This window comes from Crotalus tigris, unplaced genomic scaffold, assembly GCF_016545835.1.
Source record: "Crotalus tigris isolate CLP2741 ecotype Arizona unplaced genomic scaffold, ASM1654583v1 scf7180000017834.3080900, whole genome shotgun sequence".
Classification (NCBI taxonomy): domain Eukaryota; kingdom Metazoa; phylum Chordata; class Lepidosauria; order Squamata; family Viperidae; genus Crotalus; species Crotalus tigris.
In genome coordinates, this window is record NW_024096662.1 from 2434443 (window position 1) to 2454592 (window position 20150).

Consider the following 20150-nt stretch of genomic DNA (forward strand, 5'->3'; position numbering starts at 1 on the left):
GACAACTCAGAGGGATTGCCCAGTTGATGGTACCAAAGGTCCTAAAATATCTCGCAGGGTCAACAAAATTGCAATTTGTTTGTGTGTGTGTGTGTGTGGGGGGGGGGATAACAGCCATGAAGCAATCAAGACTGATTTATTTCCCCAAATCATCAGGCTGGAAAAATCAAAACTCCTGATTGAAGCCTCGGTTGGTATCAATTAAGCAACATTTGTAAGGTTAGGCTGGGAAGGGGGGGCACATGGAACAAAGATATGATTCAGATTCAAAGATATGATGATTAAAAAAAATACAATGGAGAGCCAAAGCAAACAACACAAGCTGAGTGGAACAACTTAATATGAATGTATCAGAACAGTGCTAAACTGAGTGAACACAATGACTTTTCTCCATCTCCTCATCTGTGTAGATAGAGGTGATAAATAAAGCAAGAGCACTTAATGATCTTCTAATATCCCAAGCACCGGAGTTTTTAAATGCAGCCTTCAACTAGGGTTAGTAAGTAAAGTTAATGTCTGACTACATTCTAAAGTTAAATAAAATTAAATTTAACCCTGAGACTAAAGAGATTGGAGATACAGCCTATAAATACTGGTAGTCCTCAACTTACAATCACCATTGGACCCAAAATTTCTGTGGTTAAGTGAGACATTTATTAAGTGAATTCTGCCCTACTTTACAACCTGTCTTGTCACACTTATTAAGTGAATCGCTGCGGTTGTTACATTAGTAACATGATTAAGTGAATCAGGCTTCCCCATTGACTTTGCTTGTTAGAAGGTTGCAAAAGGTGATCACATGACCCCGGGACACTGCAATGGTCATAAATATGAGTCAGATGCCAAGCATCTGCATTTTGATCACGTGACTATAGGGATGCCACAACAGTCTGAAATATGAAAAACAGCCGTACGTACGTTACATTTTTCACTGCCATTGTAACTATGAACGGTCACTAAACGAACTGTGGTAAGTCGAGGACTACTTGCATTATCTATCACAGAGGTCTCTAACCTTTTGGGCACCAGGGACCAGTTCCGTGGACAGAGGTTTTTCCATGGACCGGAGGGGGCGTGGTTTTGCGTGTTGCCTGCATCTTGCGGATGGGGCTTTGCTTGTTTGTGTGGCCTGGTTGCTGGCATGCCGTGGCCCGGTACTGGTCCACGGACCGGGGGGTTGGGGACCCCTGATCTATCAGACCCAAGAGATGAAGTATATCTAAAGTGTGTGTACTTCATTTCAGTGGTTTTTTTTCCCCTTAACTAGTTCAGATTGGGCTGAGTAAATGTCCATAATGCTTTCAAAGAGAGAGCACACTTGGGGAACACTGCTAATTGCTATTAAAAAATAAACATTAACTGCCAGAAACATAGCAACCAACTCCTGTAGGACACATTGATTTTATAAATATGTCAGAAGTCTTACTCAACAGAGCAAAAAAACCCTCAAGACATTACAGGTATTTAATATATTAATGGGTTCATTTGACACCTTTTGTCAACATTCTTCTGAACCAAAGAAATCCTGTTTTTTGCAAGGCCAATCAGGAAATACTCCCCCCACACTGAATCATAGAATCATAGGCCTAGAAGGGACCTTGGTGGCAGCATCATGCTATGAGGGTGTTTCTCAGCAGCAGGAACTGGGAGTTTGGTCAGGGTTGAGGGAAAGCTGAATGGAGCAAAGTACAGGGATATCCACAATGAAAACCTCTTCCACAGCACTCAGGACCTCAGACTGGGCCAAAGGTTCATTTTCCAACATGACAATGATCCCAAGCACACAGCCAAGACAACACAGGAGTGGTTTAGGGACAACTCTGTGAATGTCCTAGAGTGGCCCAGCCAGCACTCGGACTTGAAGCCTATTGTACATCTCTGGAGGGATCTGAAACTTGGCTGCCTGCTGATGGTCACTATCCAACTTGAGTGAGCTTGAGAGGATTTGCAAGGAAGACTGGAGGAAAATCCCCCAATCCAGGTGTGCAAAGCATACCCCAAAAGACTCAAGGCTGTAACTGATGCCAAAGTGCTTCAACAAAGTACCGACTGACTGGTCTGAATACTTCTGCTAATGTGATATTTTAGTTTTTTCTTTGTAATAAATTTACAGACATTTCTAAAATTCTGTTTTCATTTTGTCATTATGGGCTACTGAGTGTAGGTTAATGAGAAAAAAAGTGAATTTCAGCAGGCTGCAGCATAACAAAATTGGCAAAAGTGAAGGGGGGGGGGAGTCTGAATATTTTCTGAATGCACTGTATATATTAAAGCACACAGTGAAGGTCCTATACTGTATGGCTTCAGAAATGTATATTTCCCCAGGCTCAGTTGATCACATCCCAGTACACTGCAGAATGTATAAATCTTTATCACTGTTATCTCTGTGACACTTTTTCTTTGGCTTCTTTGCTCTTGCTTATCAACTTTTAGCTTTGAGATGCTAGATTCAAAGAAACAGGGAGATAAGAAAACTTTTATTTGCTTTACCTTATCTCGTCCTTCCTCACTCTCATCCAATATGCAAGCCTACATTACAGGGCTGTGGGAAAAATGATAGCCACAGTGCCTTCAAATGAACCAATATTTATTTACACACTGCTGCTGTGTTAGTCAGGCAGGATCTCAATCAAGGGAAAACCTTTACTTTAGAGAGTTAGGAATGAATCAACTCATATTTGTTCACAATAACACAACTGGCTTGTCGGCATCCATCCTTCCAAGGTGGGTAAAATGAGGACCCAGATTGTTGGGGGAAATATGCTGACTCTGTAAACTGCTTAGAGAGGGCTGTAAAGCACTATGAAGTGGTATATAAGTCTAAGTGCTATTGCTATCTCCTAATGACTTAACTGCTAAACAACTTAAGATCTGCTTTAAGAGATTTTATATATATTTTTCTGACCATAAGGCTACATAAAAGAATTAATATCTAGGGGTTTTTTTCTGAATAAGGTCAAGCTGGTGCACATAATTCTCATTTTAACCTTAAACACTAAAATGAGAATATCAATTCTGCCTTTTAGGCTGCTTTTACTATCTATTCCTTCAGTTTGTTCTAAAATAGGTTTTTATGTGGAAAGTATCATTTGAAATGAATAAACTGAACTCCCACTCTGTGAGGATGTTTTGGAAAAAATGATCATGCTGGCTTTCAGGTACCAAACATTACTGCAAGATTTTATAATATGAGAGCATACATGAAAATATAAACAAACACTAGGAAGTTTACAGCAGAAGACAGCACATCTTGTATATATATCTTGGAATTCAGAAATGTTTGGACATTTTTCCCACGGTTACTGAAAACACATATATCAAAAAGAAGACAAGACAAGACTCCAAAAATAATTTAGACTGTATTCTGTTTAAAGGAATCCAGAAAGATGAATTAGCTAATCGTTCTTCTGCCTATTAAGGACATACCTAATTTTCACAGGGACAGCTAAATCCTGGATGAACTGGTACAAGAAGAAAAAGAGGGTTCCTATAGATACAGGTTTTGGGGTTTTTTTAAGAAGAGAAGCTGCCAAGCTGTCAAGATTTTCTGGAAATGTCCTTAATTCTCAACAGACTCTGTTGCCAAGTAGGAAGAAGCTGAAGGGAGATGCCTAGGAAAGATCAAGGATAGGATATGAGAAAAAAATGAAATCCACAGTGAATGGACACCTGACAGAGCACTGGTGGTGATGGAGGCAATTTATTAATATTGATAAGGGCTGCTAATTAATTCATCAATACTATCAGGGATGCTCGGAAGTCATGTGGTAGCCTTTTACACATGGTCCTTGACCTACAACCCCATCATTTAACAACAGTATAAAATTATGATGAACTTCTCTGGGGGTTGGGCGGCACGGTAGTTCAGCGGCTAAGATGCTGAGCTCGTCAGCTAAAAAGCCGGCAGCCCAGATTTGAGACCTGAGCACCCACAGAACAGTATGGGCTCCCATCCTCACCACAGCTCCTGCCAACCTAGCAGTTTGAAAGCATGTAAGTGCAAATAGATAAACAGGTACCACTTCGGGGGGAAGGGAACAATGCTCTATGAGGTCATGCTGGCCACATGACTGTGGAAATGTCTTCGGACAGCATTGCTGGCTCAATGGTCTTGAAATGGAGGTGAGGACCGCCCCCTACAGTCAGCAATGACTAGCTGAGTAAAATCCTCAGGACTCCTCAGGGCAGTGTTTCCCAAACTTGACAATTTTAAGGCATGTGGACTTCAACTCCAAGAATTCCACAGCCAGCGTTGCTGGCTGTGGAATTCTGGGAGTTGAAGTCCTCATGCCTTAAAATTGTCAAGTTTGGGAAACACTGCCTCAGGGGGAGGGCAGGATCTTATGCCTGAATGATATGACAATGAAGGGATGGTTGATAGCAATAGCAATAAGCACTTAGACTGATATACCGCCCCATATCGCTTTACAGCACTCTCTGGGCAGTTTGCAATGTCAGCGTATTGCCCCCAACAATCTGGGTCCTCATTTTACTGACCTCGGAAGGATGGAAGGTTGAGTTACCCTCGAGCCCCATCAGGATCAAACTCCAAGTTAGGCTGCAATACTGCTTTCTAACCACTGTGCCTCCAGGGCCCTTGATGGTTGTTTCTATATTAGATTTCATGAATTCTTATGCAAGATGCTTTCGTAAGCTGCTTTCAAAGCCACTAGGGCTATAAAATAGATATCAATTTTTTTCATTTTAAAAATCTACTATCCCAATAAGGTTTATCTATCACAATGTTCTTCGCTGAAATGAAGTTTTGACTGGAGTCCGCAATCAGCTAATTAAGCAATCAAAGTTATACAAGCTGTAAAAATTCAGAAATGCTACGTATTAAAAACAAAGAGTTGTACCAATATCCAGATGTTTCAAATCTGGTCCCTGCCAGCAACCATAATCTAAAGCAGCAACTACACACACTATATTTAATCATTTTTTCCCTACCCCACAGGAGATGCAATCAAAGCAATTTGTTAAGCCTTTTCTCTTCCAAATGGGAAAGCAACAAGCTTGTGTGCAAACCATCCCTTTTGCACACACACTAGCATACATCAAGGCAAGTGATTAAAGAGAAGGTTCTTTCAATGGTTCAAGGGAGTTTATTATTAGGGCAACAAGATAATTTGGGGGGAATGGGGAAAGAAGAGAGAGAGAAAATAATTGCCTTTACTCCATATGCACGATATATTTACTCTGCATTTGGAATAATCAATGTACAGTACAAGAATGATTTGCATCCAAATGCTACAGTGAGGGTGCAAACATATAATCTTGCATAGCTTGACAGCATCCCTTTGATGGCCTCAAGAGTTCCTTCCCCAGAATGTGTGAGACCGACATTTTTAATCTTCTTCTCTTTTTCAGTTAGGGTGGAAAATGAGTGCCAAATGCTATGGAAATACTTAACATGAGCATTTGATCCCTAAAATCTCCCAACAAAACAAAACAAAATCTGCCCCTGCTCACTTCTGAAATACCAATTTGGTACAATGGTATGTCACATAAAGTGTCACAGTTACAGGAGTTCTATACTCCTTTGTCGCAGGGCTCAGTTGTTCCTATTAAGTATTGCATCTAGCCATCCATCCGTCACTGTTTCCCTTCCCATTTTTCCCAGAAAAAATAATTGTCCAAAGGCTCTTGAAGACATGTTCATTAGCATGCCCACCAAAGCACTTCCTTGCTATGAAGAAGCTGCCCACTCATGTATTAGAACAGTGTTTCCCAAACTTGACAATTTTAAAGCATGAGGACTTCAACTCCCAGAATTCCACAGCCAGCAATGCTGGCTGTGGAATTCTGGGAGTTGAAGTCCACATGCCTTAAAATTGTCAAGTTTGGGAAACACTGTATTAGAACAAATCTCAGGAATTGCAGATTTTATTTTGTATTGTAATTTTATACAAGTATACTGTCCACATATTTAATTTTAGCAATTCTTTCACAAACTTTGAGTCTGGATACTGATGTCTGTTAAGCCAGTCTCTTTCAGTTCTAATTTTCATTTAAAATATAGGCATTGATCAGAATTTGAAAAGAAAGTCAGACTTCTTCCAACATGCAAAATAATCATTACAATTTAATGATACAAAGAACACTCATAATCTCTACTTCCAATAGTTTTTTTTAAGATAATACAGTAATTAATTCAACAATGTCTGTAACTCTGATTTATTTCTCTCAATCACCTAACAATCAAGTAACCTCAATGAAGAGTTCAGCTGCAAGGATGTTTAAATTTGTTTTGTGAATCACCAGAAATAAAGATGAGAACCACTATGGCTAAAGCAATCATCTCTAAATAAAATCAGTACAATAAACGAAACCTAAAATACTGTATCAATAAATCATCTTCTGTTGACCTTTGTGTTTCAAACTCAAGAAGCATCACCATGTTAAAGCTTTGCATTTACTGCAGCAGTAAAAACAAAACAAATTTAAAAACCACATCTGTTCAATACTCTGTTCATTTTGAATGTGGATAATCACAGAATTTATGTTACCCTGAATAACTATGAACTATGAAAAGTCAAGGCTGTCCATGTTGCAAGGTTATTGAGTGGATTTCCTGAGACAAATTAAGTCACAAATGTCACTGTTTGATACAGGTACTTAAGCTGCTGAAAACATTTCTAAGAAGTGTGCTTGGGAAATGGAGGTTATGGAATACAAGAGGGGCTTACAGCATTGACTTTACTGTCAGGTGCAAGCAAACAGATCCATACATGCAGAGTTCAAGCTAATATTTCATCATATTCTGCTTATTACACAGAAATCTCCCCAGACTGCTTGCTTTCTCTTGGGAATAGAAAGATAAGACTCTATGGAGCTGGGGATAGGGTGTGGGTGGTCAGTCCTGGACCTCTTGTGGTTGCACAATGATTCAAGGCTGTGTTAGCAACCTGCCTTGAGTCCATCTGCCTGCCTAGCTGGGCATTTCCCCAGATATGAAGGTACTAGAATGATTCAAAGCCTTGCGGAATCAAAGTGACAATAGATCTGTAGCAACCAAACAAGGCAGTGAGGATAAGTATTTCCTTAATTCACAACTACAATCTACTTAGCCAATATTAAAGCTATGAGAGAGAGGGAAGGAGGGAGAGAGAGAGACAGAGAGACAGAGAGAGAAGAGAGACAGAGAAACAGAGAGACAGAAAGAAAGAGGGGTCCTGGGGTCAGGACGAGGAGGTAACATACCTTGTGACAAGTTTCAGTTTTAATTTCTTTAAGAGCGCGTTCGGAAAACACACATCCACAGTTACGTAGGAAGCAAAAGCTGAGAAAACCAAAGGAAAATATTAAGTAGATTGAACACATAGGTCTTAGTCTGGCTAAAGCAGCGGCTCCCAATCTTTTCTATACCCCGCACCCCTAGAACGCTTCTGATATATTCTTGCACCCTTTACAAATGTTCGTAATAAAGGCAATGAATTATGCATATACACTATAATTTTGAAAACTCAAGTTTTCGCCCTCCCTGGAATATCGTCTCGCACCCCCGGTTGGGAACCCCTGAGCCAAAGCAACTCTGACTAGAAGAGCAATCCTATACAGGTAGTCATCAACTTATGACCACAATTGAGCCCAACATTTCTGTTGCTAAATGAGACATTTGTTAAGTGAGTTTGGCCCCATTTTACGACCTTGCCTGCCACAGTTGTTAAGTGAATCACTACAGCTGTTAAGTTAGTAACAGGGTTGTTAAGTGAATCTGGCTTCCCAATTAACTTTGTCAGGTCAGAAAAGGTGATACCATGACCCCATGACACTGCAACCGTCCTAAGTATGAGTCAGTTGCCAAAGCATCTGAATTCAGAAAGAAGTCACTTCTTTCATTCCATTGTAACTTTGAATGGTCATTAAATGAATTGTTGTAAGTCGACGACTACCTGTATATTTTAAGCTAGTAACAAGACCTACAGAATTCATGCATACTTATTTCTATGAAAACATGTATGGGATTCACACTGCAGATAATGTGACACAGGCTAATTTTTAATCAATACACTATTTGTTTCAAAGATATCCTAGTTGCAATGTTGTATATTCCTTGTTAGGAATTAAATCTTGTTGCAAGGCCGAATTTTCTAAGCAAATCTCTGACTAGCAACAATCGACAGATGAAGTACGGAAGTCGTAACCTATTGCAGCAAAATTTTCCCCAGAGCTTACTGAACAGACAAAACAAGGGACTAGTACTCCCACACTCCATTTTAATATGGTGCAGGCATAATATAAATAATGCTCATATTCTTACCAGATGAAGTTTCTGGGAAATCAAATATGAACACTATTTTTAAAATATTTTCAACAAGCTTAATCAACTACTTGCTTTTGAAAAGTATGGCTTTTGGTGCATGATCAACTCAGAAACTTTTCTGTTTGCATTCAGAAAAAATATTTTGTTTTTGGCAAAACCACCAGTTGATCTTTTTGTACTTCCCAGAATACTTGTGTAGTTAACATAGGTTAATATGTGGTAATATGAATCTTTTAAGAAAAAAAAACATTGCAAGACTACAATATTTGTTGTTGCATTTCAGTACACTAATAAACACCAGTGCCTCTTTACTTCCATCAACATGGATGTTTTTTAGATTTAACATTTGCTTTGCCAATTGTTAAAATATTAGGTAACAGATAGATCTATACCAGTGGTTCTCAACCTGTAGGTCGGGACCCCATTTGGGGTCGAACGACCATTTCACGGGGGTCGCCAAACAAGGCTGTCCACCATTTTTTCCCCCTTTTCTTTGGCCACGCCCCTGGCACCTGGTGATGTATAAGTGGTTGGGGGTCACCACAACATGGGGAACTGTATTATGGGGTCGCGGCATTAGAAAGGTTGAGAACCACTGATCTAGACATTTCAGACCTAATCCTGTAAGTCATTCTTGGATGAGATTCACAAACATTCATCAATAAATTTGATTTCTCCAATAACGTAAAGGTAAAGATTTTGATAATTAATGGTTTGTATTTGCAAAAAAGCTCTATTGAATACACTGAGAGATAACTGTACAGCAACAAGTTCTAAGGCTGCCGTAAACAACCTACTGTAAATACTAAAGACTGCACAATCATATGTTATGTTTGGCTTACAGTGAAGGGAAAGGGAGGGGGGTTAACAAGGATATGAATAAGGGAGAGCCAAGCATGATAGCATATGTTTATTTCTGAAAAAGTGTATTCAAAAGTAATTGGGAATCTGGCAGTTTCTTATGTTTGTGAGAACAGAAAGACGCAGGAAGGGGGGGGGAAATGTAAGATCACCTTCAGTGTGTATTTTCTGACTTATTTGGAGTTTCTAATTTATATCTACATTACTCTTCATTTTAACACACAATTGTATAATTAGATAATCAATTTCATAATTTATACTACTGATAATAAATGATCTGCATTTGCCTTGAAGCCGTTTGGTGTTATATTACAGGGTTTTTTAAACTATGCTCCATGGAGTTCATAAGAGACTAAAGACAAAAGATAAATAGAAGAAGAGAGTTCACTCAAGTACAACCAATTTCCCAGTTTATTAATTTTGCTCCTTCTCTAGCAGTTCCAGAATTCCTTTAATATAATTTTTTAATTAAAAAAAATAATCCAATCAAACCCGTCAAGCGAACAATTGGCTATTTAGTGCAATCATTGTGGCTTTTGTTGTGTACATTAGAGGAATTTCTACCAGACAGAATTAGAACTTTCAATCATTGTTTAAAAATATCATGATAGATGTTTTCTGAATTGGAACAGAGATGGAGAGAGGCAATTGTGTTTCAATTCACCCCACTGGGTAGAGTCCTTAGTGCTCTCTGAGTTTGGTTGTTCGTTGTCTCTACCTTTTAATCAGGATCCATGCATCATTCAAACAAATCTTACCACAGATTTGTACATAAGCAATGTCATATTAACAGTTTTATACTTAATTTTTTTCCAATGATATCTGACATGGAATATTGTTTTTCACAGGGATATTATTTTCACTGAGCTATTTATTACTACCGTATATGCCGGCGTACAAGGCGACCCGGCGTATAAGACGACCCCCATCTTTGTCGCCGAGCCGCATTCCTAGAATGTCGTCTTATACGCCGGAAACTACCAGTATTTCCGGCGTATAAGACTCGGCGTATAAGACGACCCCCGTCTTTGGCGCCGATTTTAGTGCTTCCGGAAGTCGCCTTATACACTGGCATATACGGTACCTCATCAAACACTTGGAGTCATACATAATCATATTTTTTGCATTTGTATGTATTACTTCTATTAAACAGTTTTTATAACATTGGCATTCAATTACATCTTCTAATTATATCTTCTATTTTCATAGTTTGGAAAGATCATGGAACAGAACAAGCAATCTTTTTATGAAAAAGGCTACACTTAAAAAAGGGCAACTAAGTATATGATTTATAATCTAATTAAAATGGACATACTTACCGATGCCTTCCATTCATTTCCAATCCAACTACAGGGCAAATAAAACGTGCACTTTGGATGTCAGCATATTTATCCCCTTTTGTATTACCCTTATCACCAGTCCAAGCTGGATTGTCTGAGAGATTCAATTCTATGACATTCTGCAAGAAATGAACAATACTTTATATAACTTGATTTGACACTATGATAAAGGAAGTATCATCTAAATTGGAAGACAACAGTAGAGTATGAAAAATACAAATATTCTAGAACAAAATATATAGGATATATATGCAAGCAGGCAGTTTCTGGAAAGTGAGTGACATCACACTTAATAGAAAGCATTCTGTGTTCCTGATGATGTGCTATGGCTTCAGCATTGCTAGGAGTGATTCTAATATATAGTACAGTTTTAGGATCACCTCCCTTTTCTTTCAGCAAGTTAAGAAAGGGGTAATAGAACTGTTTCTAACTTCAGGCCAAGTCTGAAGCATAAGACAATGTCTGTGGGAAACAGGCAGTTTCTGGTGATAAAAGCATTTTTCTTGAATTAGGTTAAACAACATCAATGGACCTTTATAAGTTTAAAATGGTCTGATTCTGGAAAAAAGTATGAGGGGAAGGAGAAAAAGCAGTCTTTACAGGAAGAATTATGATTGTGTTTAGGCATAAGAAGCAAAAAGAAGGCAGTATAGGTAAAAAGCAGCAGCCTGACAGTATATATTTATGTCACAGAAGCAAAAAAGAAACATGTTGGTGTTTGTTTTTGGAAGAAAATGCATCTCACATATCCCCGTTTTTTTAATAAAAAACATACTGCATAAATAAGATGCTTCAGAGTTTCATTAATATCAAGGAAGTTTATGTCAAAAAAATAAAGAGAAATTTTGTGGCTGTCTGCTTAACTTGTATATTATAATCATTAACATGTATTTTAAACATGTTAACATACCTTAATACTCTTGATATGGGATGCAGCTTCCACAAGGACTTTATCGGAAGATTTATCCAGCAAAAATTCAATGACTCCATCTTTGTTGTAAAGTCTATAGCAAAAAATATATTATGAAAAATAGGTTAACTTTCTAATTCAAACTTATTCAAAACATGTGACTTTGTCTGAAAAAGAATTTAAAGTGTAATCTTACCTGCCAAGTTCACAAGCTACTATAGGTCGGTTTAATTTTTCTTGACTTAGAGTGCAATAATACCACTGGGCTACTAATTCTGCATTTTTGTCAACCTGAGGAATATAACAAATTATATACAGTTTTAGACAAAGAAGTATTGTTAAATTCAAAATCTTTCTACTTACATGTAATTTTTTTGCCCCATTTGGATTTGCAAAGGTGTTCTATACACGGAAAAATTAGAGTTTGGTCAACTAAACTACATATATACTCCTTTATTGGAAGTCTAAGTAACACAGAATAGATATTACTGGGTGCTATGATCTATGTAGATTTTCTTTCTCCAAGACTATACTGGCTTTTTTAGTTGCTGCTTCACATCATAGCAGTTACTTTCAGAATGCTACATTTCTACTTTATAAGCATAAAATGATTTTTTATTTTATTATGAAATATTTATATCTCCCTACTCTTCGTGACCCTGACAGCACCCAGATAAAAACATAGAGAGTATTAATACTGTAGTAAGAAACAAAACAAAAAAAGTGGCACAAACCAAGCAACAAGCAGCAAACCCATTATACCCAGAAAGGGGCTTCAATCACCCTCACAAAAATGAAATAACCACAGAAAAAAATAAAAGCCCACAACATAATGTATTTCTGTGCTTATTTCATCATGCTTATTCGAGTCAAAACTGAGTCTGGCTGCCGACACAGCAACAAGTATATGCTCATCTGGATATTTGTAATATTGAAGAACAAGTTATAATCTCACATTTTGAGTTGGTGCTTACTCTGACATGGCCTTTTTCTATCTTGTGGCCAACCTCCTCGAATATTTGAAATTATGTGGATACATACATACATACATATTAATCACGTAAAAACAAACATAGTATAATGATCTGATCATAATGGAATATGCTCCCCTGACAGCCTGGGTATAGCAAATCCCACCCACACGTCCTCATTAAAAAGAAAAGCTTGCCGTTTTAATCAAACCGACTCCTAGCTCCCTCTTTATTTCTGGAATTACTTTTCCCATAAGCAAGTTAACGTTATGAAACTCGACGAAACTCCTGTCTGCTATCTAGGCCACCATTTCTCTATTCCAGGATGAAACACACCACCAGCCGGAGCTCTCCTTTCTCACCCCGGCCTCACCTTCTCCACCTTACGAGGGCCCTTCACCAGCTCGTGCCGCTTCGGGATGGTTCCTCCATCGCAACCCATTTCGCCTTCAACTTGCTTTCTGTAAGTTCCGGGTTGCCAAGCAGAAAGAAACTTCCGGTCAGATGACCTGAGCTTTCCGGCGCAGAACGGCGACATAGCGGGCAAGGCGTGATGACGTTTGCAGTTATGTTACTCGGGTAACCTAATAACGAAGCGGCTTCCCAAGGCGGAAGTTTCTCCTTAGGCCTGTATTCGCATTATACACTGAGACACAAATTAGACAACCACATGTTACTCTAGGGCAGTGTTTCTCAATCTTGTCAACAGGAAGTTGTGTGGACTTCAGCTTCAAGCCTGGCTGAGGAATTCTGGGAGTCGAAATCCAAACATCTTCCAGTTGCGAAGATTGAGAAACGCTGCCCTATTGCCCTGTGCTCGTTCAAGCCGGTAGGTTGAGTTCAGGAATCAGAATTTCGTGCGAATTCACTAAGCTGGGTTTTGTGGTTGAGTCAGTATGGGGATGATGATGTAAAACTAAGATTCTGATCCCAGCCACAGTTAACTGGGCAGATTTAACAGAATAACAGAGCTGGAAGGGACCTTGAAGGTCTTCTAGTCCAACTTGCTCAAGCAGGAGACCCTATACTATTCTGGACTAATGAATGTCCAATTTCTTATTAAAAATCTCTAGTGTTGAAGCACCCATAACCAGAAGCTGTCCCACTGATTAATTGTTCTAACTGTCATGAAATTTCTCCTTATTTCTAGGTTAGTTTTCTCTTGATTAACTTCCATCCATTGCTTCTAGTTCTGTCTTCAGGTGAGCACCGTGGGACTTGGAGTGGAGGAATAATAGGAAGGATCTGGTGGTAAGATGTGATTGTACATACTTTTGATTGGTGGTGAATTTAAACTTTGTGTACATTTCTATGATATGTAAAGTTGAACTTCACAAATAACAAAATATTTGATTTCTGGAGCTCAGCATTTGGAGTTCTTGGTGCTGATTGTTTCCTTGAAGATGTTTTATTCCCCAACTAAGTTACATCATCAGTGCCAATGAATGTGGGGTTTGTCCCTGTTTATATACATACTTTGCCCTGCCAATATTGGTGAGAGTGTAGTTTTCTTCTTGGTAGTTCCTTGATTAGGATATTAGGTGTTTCTTTGGTTGTTCGTGTGGCGTTGATCCCTGCTTATTTGAATATAGGGATGTGTTCTATTCTTTCTGATTCCTTCCTAGTTTTTTTTATTTATTTACTCTTTTGAATGGTTTGTAAATGTGGCTTATCTCTATATGTCTATTGAGATTAATTTGTCTGCATGCCAAGCTTCCCCAAATTTCCTAGCATTTAGATTGGGTTTGATCTAAGATTAATAATAGTTTGATTGAAACTCTGGCTTGTTCTGTCCATTTATTGTGAGATGAAAGCGTTTTCACCATGAAAAGAAACAACCAAGCTCAGAGAGCCCCCAAAACTTCACAGTTCAACTATCAGATACGTATTTTTTTATTGGAACTCAATATTTGATTTCCAGTGTTAAATATCACTCAGTCTAATGAGCTTGAAAAGATTTGCATTCACTGTAATGAATAGATTCCTTTAACACCAGCATGTGATATTTTTTGACAAAACTTTAAAAAAGGTTGGGCTGTTTTAATTAATAGCAGAGAGAACTGAAAATCTTTAATAAGTTTTCTATTGAAGGTGGAAGGATCAGTGTCTCCAATACTCTGTGTCTATATTTACACAATGTGTTTAATCAGGGCAGGTAATGACTTAATGGACGCAGTCATATAACATAGTAAATTCAGTTAGTGTTAACCTTGGTAACATTTCTTGTGTGTTAGTGTATTCATCATAGGCCATTTTGTGTGTGGTTCTGAGTATTATGTAAAGCCAAAAAAATGAGTTAATTCAGTAAGCTGATAAAACAGTTCTGCTCTTCCTGAACATTTGGTAAAATTTTGTCTTTGGCACTAAAAAGAACAATATTGTTGGTGTATGAACATGCTGGGGGAGGACTGAACATCATTTTATGAACTTCTGCTTACTCCTCATCACCATAAGAGCACATTCAGCTTTTCTCAAGGACTAATTTATTGTTCATTCTCGCTGTTCATGGGACCTGAACTTGAATAATGGTCTTCAAATCCATAATTCAAAGATATCTACCTTCTCCTGCTGTCTTAAAAGCAAGAGACTAATGGTTATTTGTCAATCTCCCAGAGTCACTTAAATTGTGAGATAGGCAGTATATAAATTTGATAAATAAATAAACAGAAGTGGTTGCTGACACTTCAGTGCTCAATGTATTCACAGTACCGTGCACAACAAGACCTGATTTATTGGCAAGGTATTATCATTTTGGAAAAACCATGGCCATGGTTTTTCCAGTTGCAATGTGTGGATGTGAAAGTTGGACCATAAGAAAGGCTGAGCAACAAAGAATTGAGACCTTTGAACTATGGTGCTGGAGAAGACTCCTGTGAGTCCCTTGGACTGCAAAGTGTTCAAACTGGTCAGTCCTAGAAGAGATCAACCCAAACTGCTCTTTAGAAGGCCAGATCCTGAAGTTGAAACTCAAATTCTTTGGCCACCTAATGAGAAGGAAGGACTCATTGGAGAAGAGCCTAATGCTGGGAAAGATTGAGGGCAATAGAAGAAGGGGATGACAGAGAATGAGGTGGCTGGATGGAGTCACTGAAGCAGTAGGCGTGAGCTTAAATGGACTCCACAAGATGGTAGAGGACAGGAAGACCTGGAGGAACGTTGTCCATGGGGTCACGATGAGTCGGACACGACTTCGCAATTAACAACATTATCATTTTTGTAGAAGTTACAAGAATTGAAATAGTTAGCATCTGAAAGATATACTATGGACCCTGTTATGTGGGGTTGATTTTGTCTAGCTCACAGATTGCAATGTACCCCAAGACATACCCTTGCCCAAATAAAATAGATAGAAAATTTTGCACACATTTAGTGATTTTTACCTATTAAATAACAAGTAAATCATTCTGATCTTGAAATGCACCTTTCTAGTTGCCCCTGAAGAGATCTGGCATGAATGGAAAGTGGAATGCTTTGAAAACTACATAAATAACAGCTGGAACAGACATTTTATACTCAGAATATTTTGTGATGAAACATTTTGCACAATTCTGTGGTTACTTAACATTTCCAAGCATTTTTTTTCCCTGTTTTTAGGACTGAGATTGGGTAATAGAATGTATATTTGTCCTCTGTCTACTTCACCTGTAAATTTCCACTGTTTTTTTTAAAAGGTATATTTGACCACCCACAAATCTGAGAATATACTATCTCATTACTGAAATGCAGGATGCCATTTACATACAGTATATAATGAGAAAGAGCATAAATACATGATTCTGTTTCTTGGCTAAGCAATCCTACAGGCACAAGGAAGGATTAATTGTACCTAGTACCTTTTTAATATATAATTAGGCAGATTGTAAGGTTCTGGAAGATTCCCTTTTGTTTGTTGTCTTTGTTTTCCTTTGATCTCTCATTGTATGACCACACAGAATAATGTCTTTTCTCCTATTTGTGAACACTGCTCACAAACAAATACATGTTTGTTGATATGAAGATGATGTAATTCTTTAAAAGGGGCAATTGGTTCAAGGAAATGAGAAAGAAGAGAAATTAAGATAAATAACAGAGCTGAGACTAATTAGTAATCACAAGACTGTTGAATACTTTCTATTCTTTACCATGTTTTTTGCTGCATAAATAATTCATACTATACTGTTACACCTGAAACCATGGTTAATAACAGTAGCATTTGCACCATCTTAAGGAGTTTGTCCCACCAAGTGGATGGTTTCAAGAATGGCTAATAGCTTGACCACCATTGCAACAATTCATAACAAGTCCTCTGAACAGCCCTAATCTTGTCATAGCAATTGACTGTCAGGTTTTTATTAAATGTATATATTCACACCACATCTCTATGGGGTAGAATGCTACAGTACTGTTATCTTCAAGCAGACAAACACACATGCTTTGTAATAAAAGGCCTATCATATCTAAAAATTTGACACAGTTTTTGTGAACACGCTTAGAGTCTTAATGAAACATTTAGCCTCAACAGAATGTACAGTTTAAAGAGGAATAGAGTTGCATAAACTCAAGCTACCTATGTTCAAGTGATGTCTGTATGGATGTTGAGGATGAATGTCAAGCTGATACAAATAAAGGCTTCTGCTCAAAATATCTCTATATCAGGATTCTTGACAATGAGGAAGAATTTAATCATGTTTAACCATTGAGCGGAGACACTCTTGCAGGCCTCTCACCCAACATTGGCTGGAATTGTATTAAGAGACACAGAGAGCGAAGTTGGCATACATCTCCACCTCCACATGGATGTACTTTATCCTGTTCAAGCATTACATCTACATTTGTCTTTTGAACTGTTCCAGTAGTCCTTCATTCCATCGTATCTCGAAATTGCTGTGTGAATTGAGATAATTCATCAGCTTGATCCTGAAGTTCTTTAACTGCCTCAGGACTTGGATATTTCATTGCAGCATTTTTGGTTGCAATTGCCAGGCTTTTCAATAAGCCACAAAATGTGCTGCTACGACGCAAGACATCATTTCGGTTGGACTTTTCAAGGGCTTCCTGACACAAAGTATCCACCAACTTTTGGCCTACCATAATGATCAGCTTGCTCTTGGCTATGAAGATTTCTGGAGTCTGATTATCACTAAGAGTTTTGTGGAAAACACCAATGGCTTTCTGAACAGCTCCAAAATACAGTCTGGAGAGGTTGGAGAGTATCATTCTGTTATCTGGATCTTGTTTACTCAGAGTCCTTTCTTTCGTTGTAGGTGGAGAACTCTAGGGAGAGAATGAAAAGAAGAAAAACATTGAGAATTCCTACTATAAATGTTGTGTAGCTTGTCCTGGAAATCCTTTCAATAGTTGTGCTGGCTTCAGGAAGATGCTTTACTCCAGTATAAGTGCTTCAAGATGGGAAAGGCTGTTTAAAATGCTTATTCTCATCAGAATTATAAAGTATGAGGAAATACTGCAAATAATAAGATAGAAAGTTGCCTTAGCAATCAAGCTATTTGTCCAACTAGCTCAGTGTATTGGCAGCAGCTCTCCAAAATGTCAAAGAACTGTCCCTTGCTTGATAAGCTTTTATTAAATCTCTGTTGATAGCACATGGAAGCTTCTGTGTGCATAATGTATGGATTAACATTAAGATCATTTCTACAGTCTTTCCTAAACCATTTAAAGCAGACCTTTGATTTTCTGCAGACCTCAGAATGCTGAGATTAGATGAGATAAGAACACAAAGCACTGCAGATCTCACAGGAACACAAATTTCCCTCATCTCCTTGCCAACCCCCCCCCCCCAAATGACACAACCTGATAAAAACCCTTCAAAGATATATTTCTATCACTTGTAATGCATGCTGAGCTAATGTTTGCAAAAGTAAAAATAAAGCTCTATCTGTAATGGAAGGAGGCTCACTAGCTCCCCTGCTGTGCTTCCTGTAATTGCAAAATCCCATGGTGAGCTTAATAGCAGCCAGGCAGTTTTCCCACCATTTTTAAATATAATTCGGCTACATTTGTAGTGATCTGTTCCCAGCCTGATAAGGATTCAAGAGATGGCTGGGAAAGACACTTGTGTGTTCTTCAGTTGTCTGGGAAATGGGCCAACAGCCCACTGATATAGGGAGGGTGTGAATGAAAGAAACTGAAGAAGACTCTGCACTAGCAAGGTAAAAGAGAAATTTAAGTTCTAATATTAAAATAATCTAATTGTTGGAATTTCTGTAATGGTACCCCTTTTTCAATAAATGTCAGTAAAAAACTTGGTGGAAATCTTATTTTTAGCTACCAGAAGCCCCGGATGAAAGTGTGTGTGTGTGTGTGTGTGTGTGTGTGTGTGTGTGTGTCTGTGAGAGAGAGAGAGAGAGAGAGAGAGAGAGATAACATTGTATATAACATGGACTTTTGAATTGGAATTTATTGATTTATTATAAAGGTATTTCTTCACTGGCTCCAATTCAGCTCTGCTAAAGCAGTCTCCCATGCCACACAAAAAGAAAAGGGAAGAGCCGAGGTGGCGCAGCAGTTAGAGTGCAATACTGCAGGCCACTTTAGCTGACTGTGTTCAGCAGGTCAGCGGTTCAAATCTCACCGGCTCAAGGTTGACTCAGCCTTCCATCCTTCCGGGGTAGGTAAAATGAGGATCCAGATTGTTGGGGGCAATGTAAATATATATATATACATTGCTTACTGGTGTACACCGCTTAGAGAGTGCTTGCACTTAAAACAGTATATAAGTCTCATAAATAAATAAATAAATAAATAAGAACTAGAAAGTCTGATTGATCTTACAAACAGAAAAGGGGAAACAGACAAAACTCTGATAAATTTTGCTCTGTTATGCCAAAGTTTTTCCATTAAAAAGATGCAAAATCTACTGAAACTCAGGAATTCCAAGGAGGGATAGAGGTAAAAATGTCCTCACTATGGATCACGTACTACAAGGTTTGTAGAGCCTCACCTACAGGCCAGCAGTATTTTGCAATTTGGGTTACACCACAGCTGAGTGAAAATAAACAGGTTCAGTTGCTAAATTCAACTGGCATTATAGAATCAGAGATCCAGTGTTGCTTTGGGAGTGATACTACTCTCCTAAATATGACACTCCAGTATAGGTAGCTAAAATTCTGTTGCCCTTTTAACTCGGCTGTTACTGGCCGTTAACCAGTGAGAATGCTGGCTTGAGCATGCATGATATAGAATATATTACCAGAACACATGAATGTACAATATTCTCTACTATTCAAAAAACAGAAACAACAACATGACAAATGTTTGCTACATGAAGCAGCCTCTATGGGGTTGAATTCAGATAGTAACCACATTATAAATTGAATGTATAAATCAATCAGTCATTGTCCCAGATGGCTGTGGTGGATTTAAAAGGTTTTCAATGTTTTTATCTTTCTTTTCCCAAATCAATGAGGGCCAAATAAAAAACCATAATCCTGTACAGTTCCTATTCAGATGTAAGTTCTGTACCAGTGAGTTCAATGAAAAATTATGAATACAAATAAACTTGTCCACTGGCAGGCAGCTAATATGTTTTGGTTTTTTTGAAACAATCTAATTTCAAGGTTTTAGGTAATGATTAAATACTAATAATTTCAGTGTTACAATATATTTTACCTTTAATTTAAATTCTTCATTTTTCTTTGTCTTGCAAGTTGGCTGTGTGTGTTCCGTTTCTAATGGTTTCTGCAAAAGGGAAGACAGTTATAATTCTCAAAAAAAAAAAAAGCGGTCATCCATAAACAGATAAAGATTATGGGTTATATGATCCAACATTTTCCTTCCAAACATTGGAAATGTTGCCTACTTCC

At 38.1% G+C, this 20150-nt stretch overlaps 2 protein-coding genes and 1 long non-coding RNA gene across 6 annotated transcripts in view; 1 reads left to right on the plus strand and 2 right to left on the minus strand.

Annotated features, from left to right (window-relative positions):
* Positions 1 to 12876, minus strand: part of RTF2 (replication termination factor 2) — a 48422-nt gene extending 35546 nt beyond the window's left edge. Inside the window, exons 1-5 of the mRNA XM_039343275.1 lie at positions 12722 to 12876; positions 11574 to 11668; positions 11378 to 11471; positions 10447 to 10586; positions 7204 to 7282 (exon numbers count right to left, since the gene is read on the minus strand). Of these exons, the coding sequence (XP_039199209.1) occupies positions 7204 to 7282; positions 10447 to 10586; positions 11378 to 11471; positions 11574 to 11668; positions 12722 to 12790 (477 nt within the window). The 5' untranslated portion in view covers positions 12791 to 12876. The remainder of the gene's footprint in view (positions 1 to 7203; positions 7283 to 10446; positions 10587 to 11377; positions 11472 to 11573; positions 11669 to 12721) is intronic.
* Positions 12877 to 12940: 64 nt separating this feature from the next.
* The window catches only part of LOC120307949, a 55248-nt gene continuing 48038 nt past the window's right edge, over positions 12941 to 20150 (plus strand). For all 3 annotated transcript variants that reach the window (XR_005556706.1, XR_005556705.1, XR_005556704.1), the window contains exons 1-2: positions 12941 to 13177; positions 13539 to 13599. This is a non-coding gene — a long non-coding RNA (uncharacterized LOC120307949). The remainder of the gene's footprint in view (positions 13178 to 13538; positions 13600 to 20150) is intronic.
* Positions 16430 to 20150, minus strand: part of CASS4 (Cas scaffold protein family member 4) — a 39707-nt gene continuing 35986 nt past the window's right edge. For both annotated transcript variants that reach the window (XM_039343263.1, XM_039343264.1), the window contains exons 6-7: positions 19957 to 20025; positions 16430 to 17601 (exon numbers count right to left, since the gene is read on the minus strand). In XM_039343263.1, coding sequence (XP_039199197.1) covers positions 17188 to 17601; positions 19957 to 20025 — 483 coding nt within the window. In that variant the 3' untranslated portion in view covers positions 16430 to 17187. The remainder of the gene's footprint in view (positions 17602 to 19956; positions 20026 to 20150) is intronic.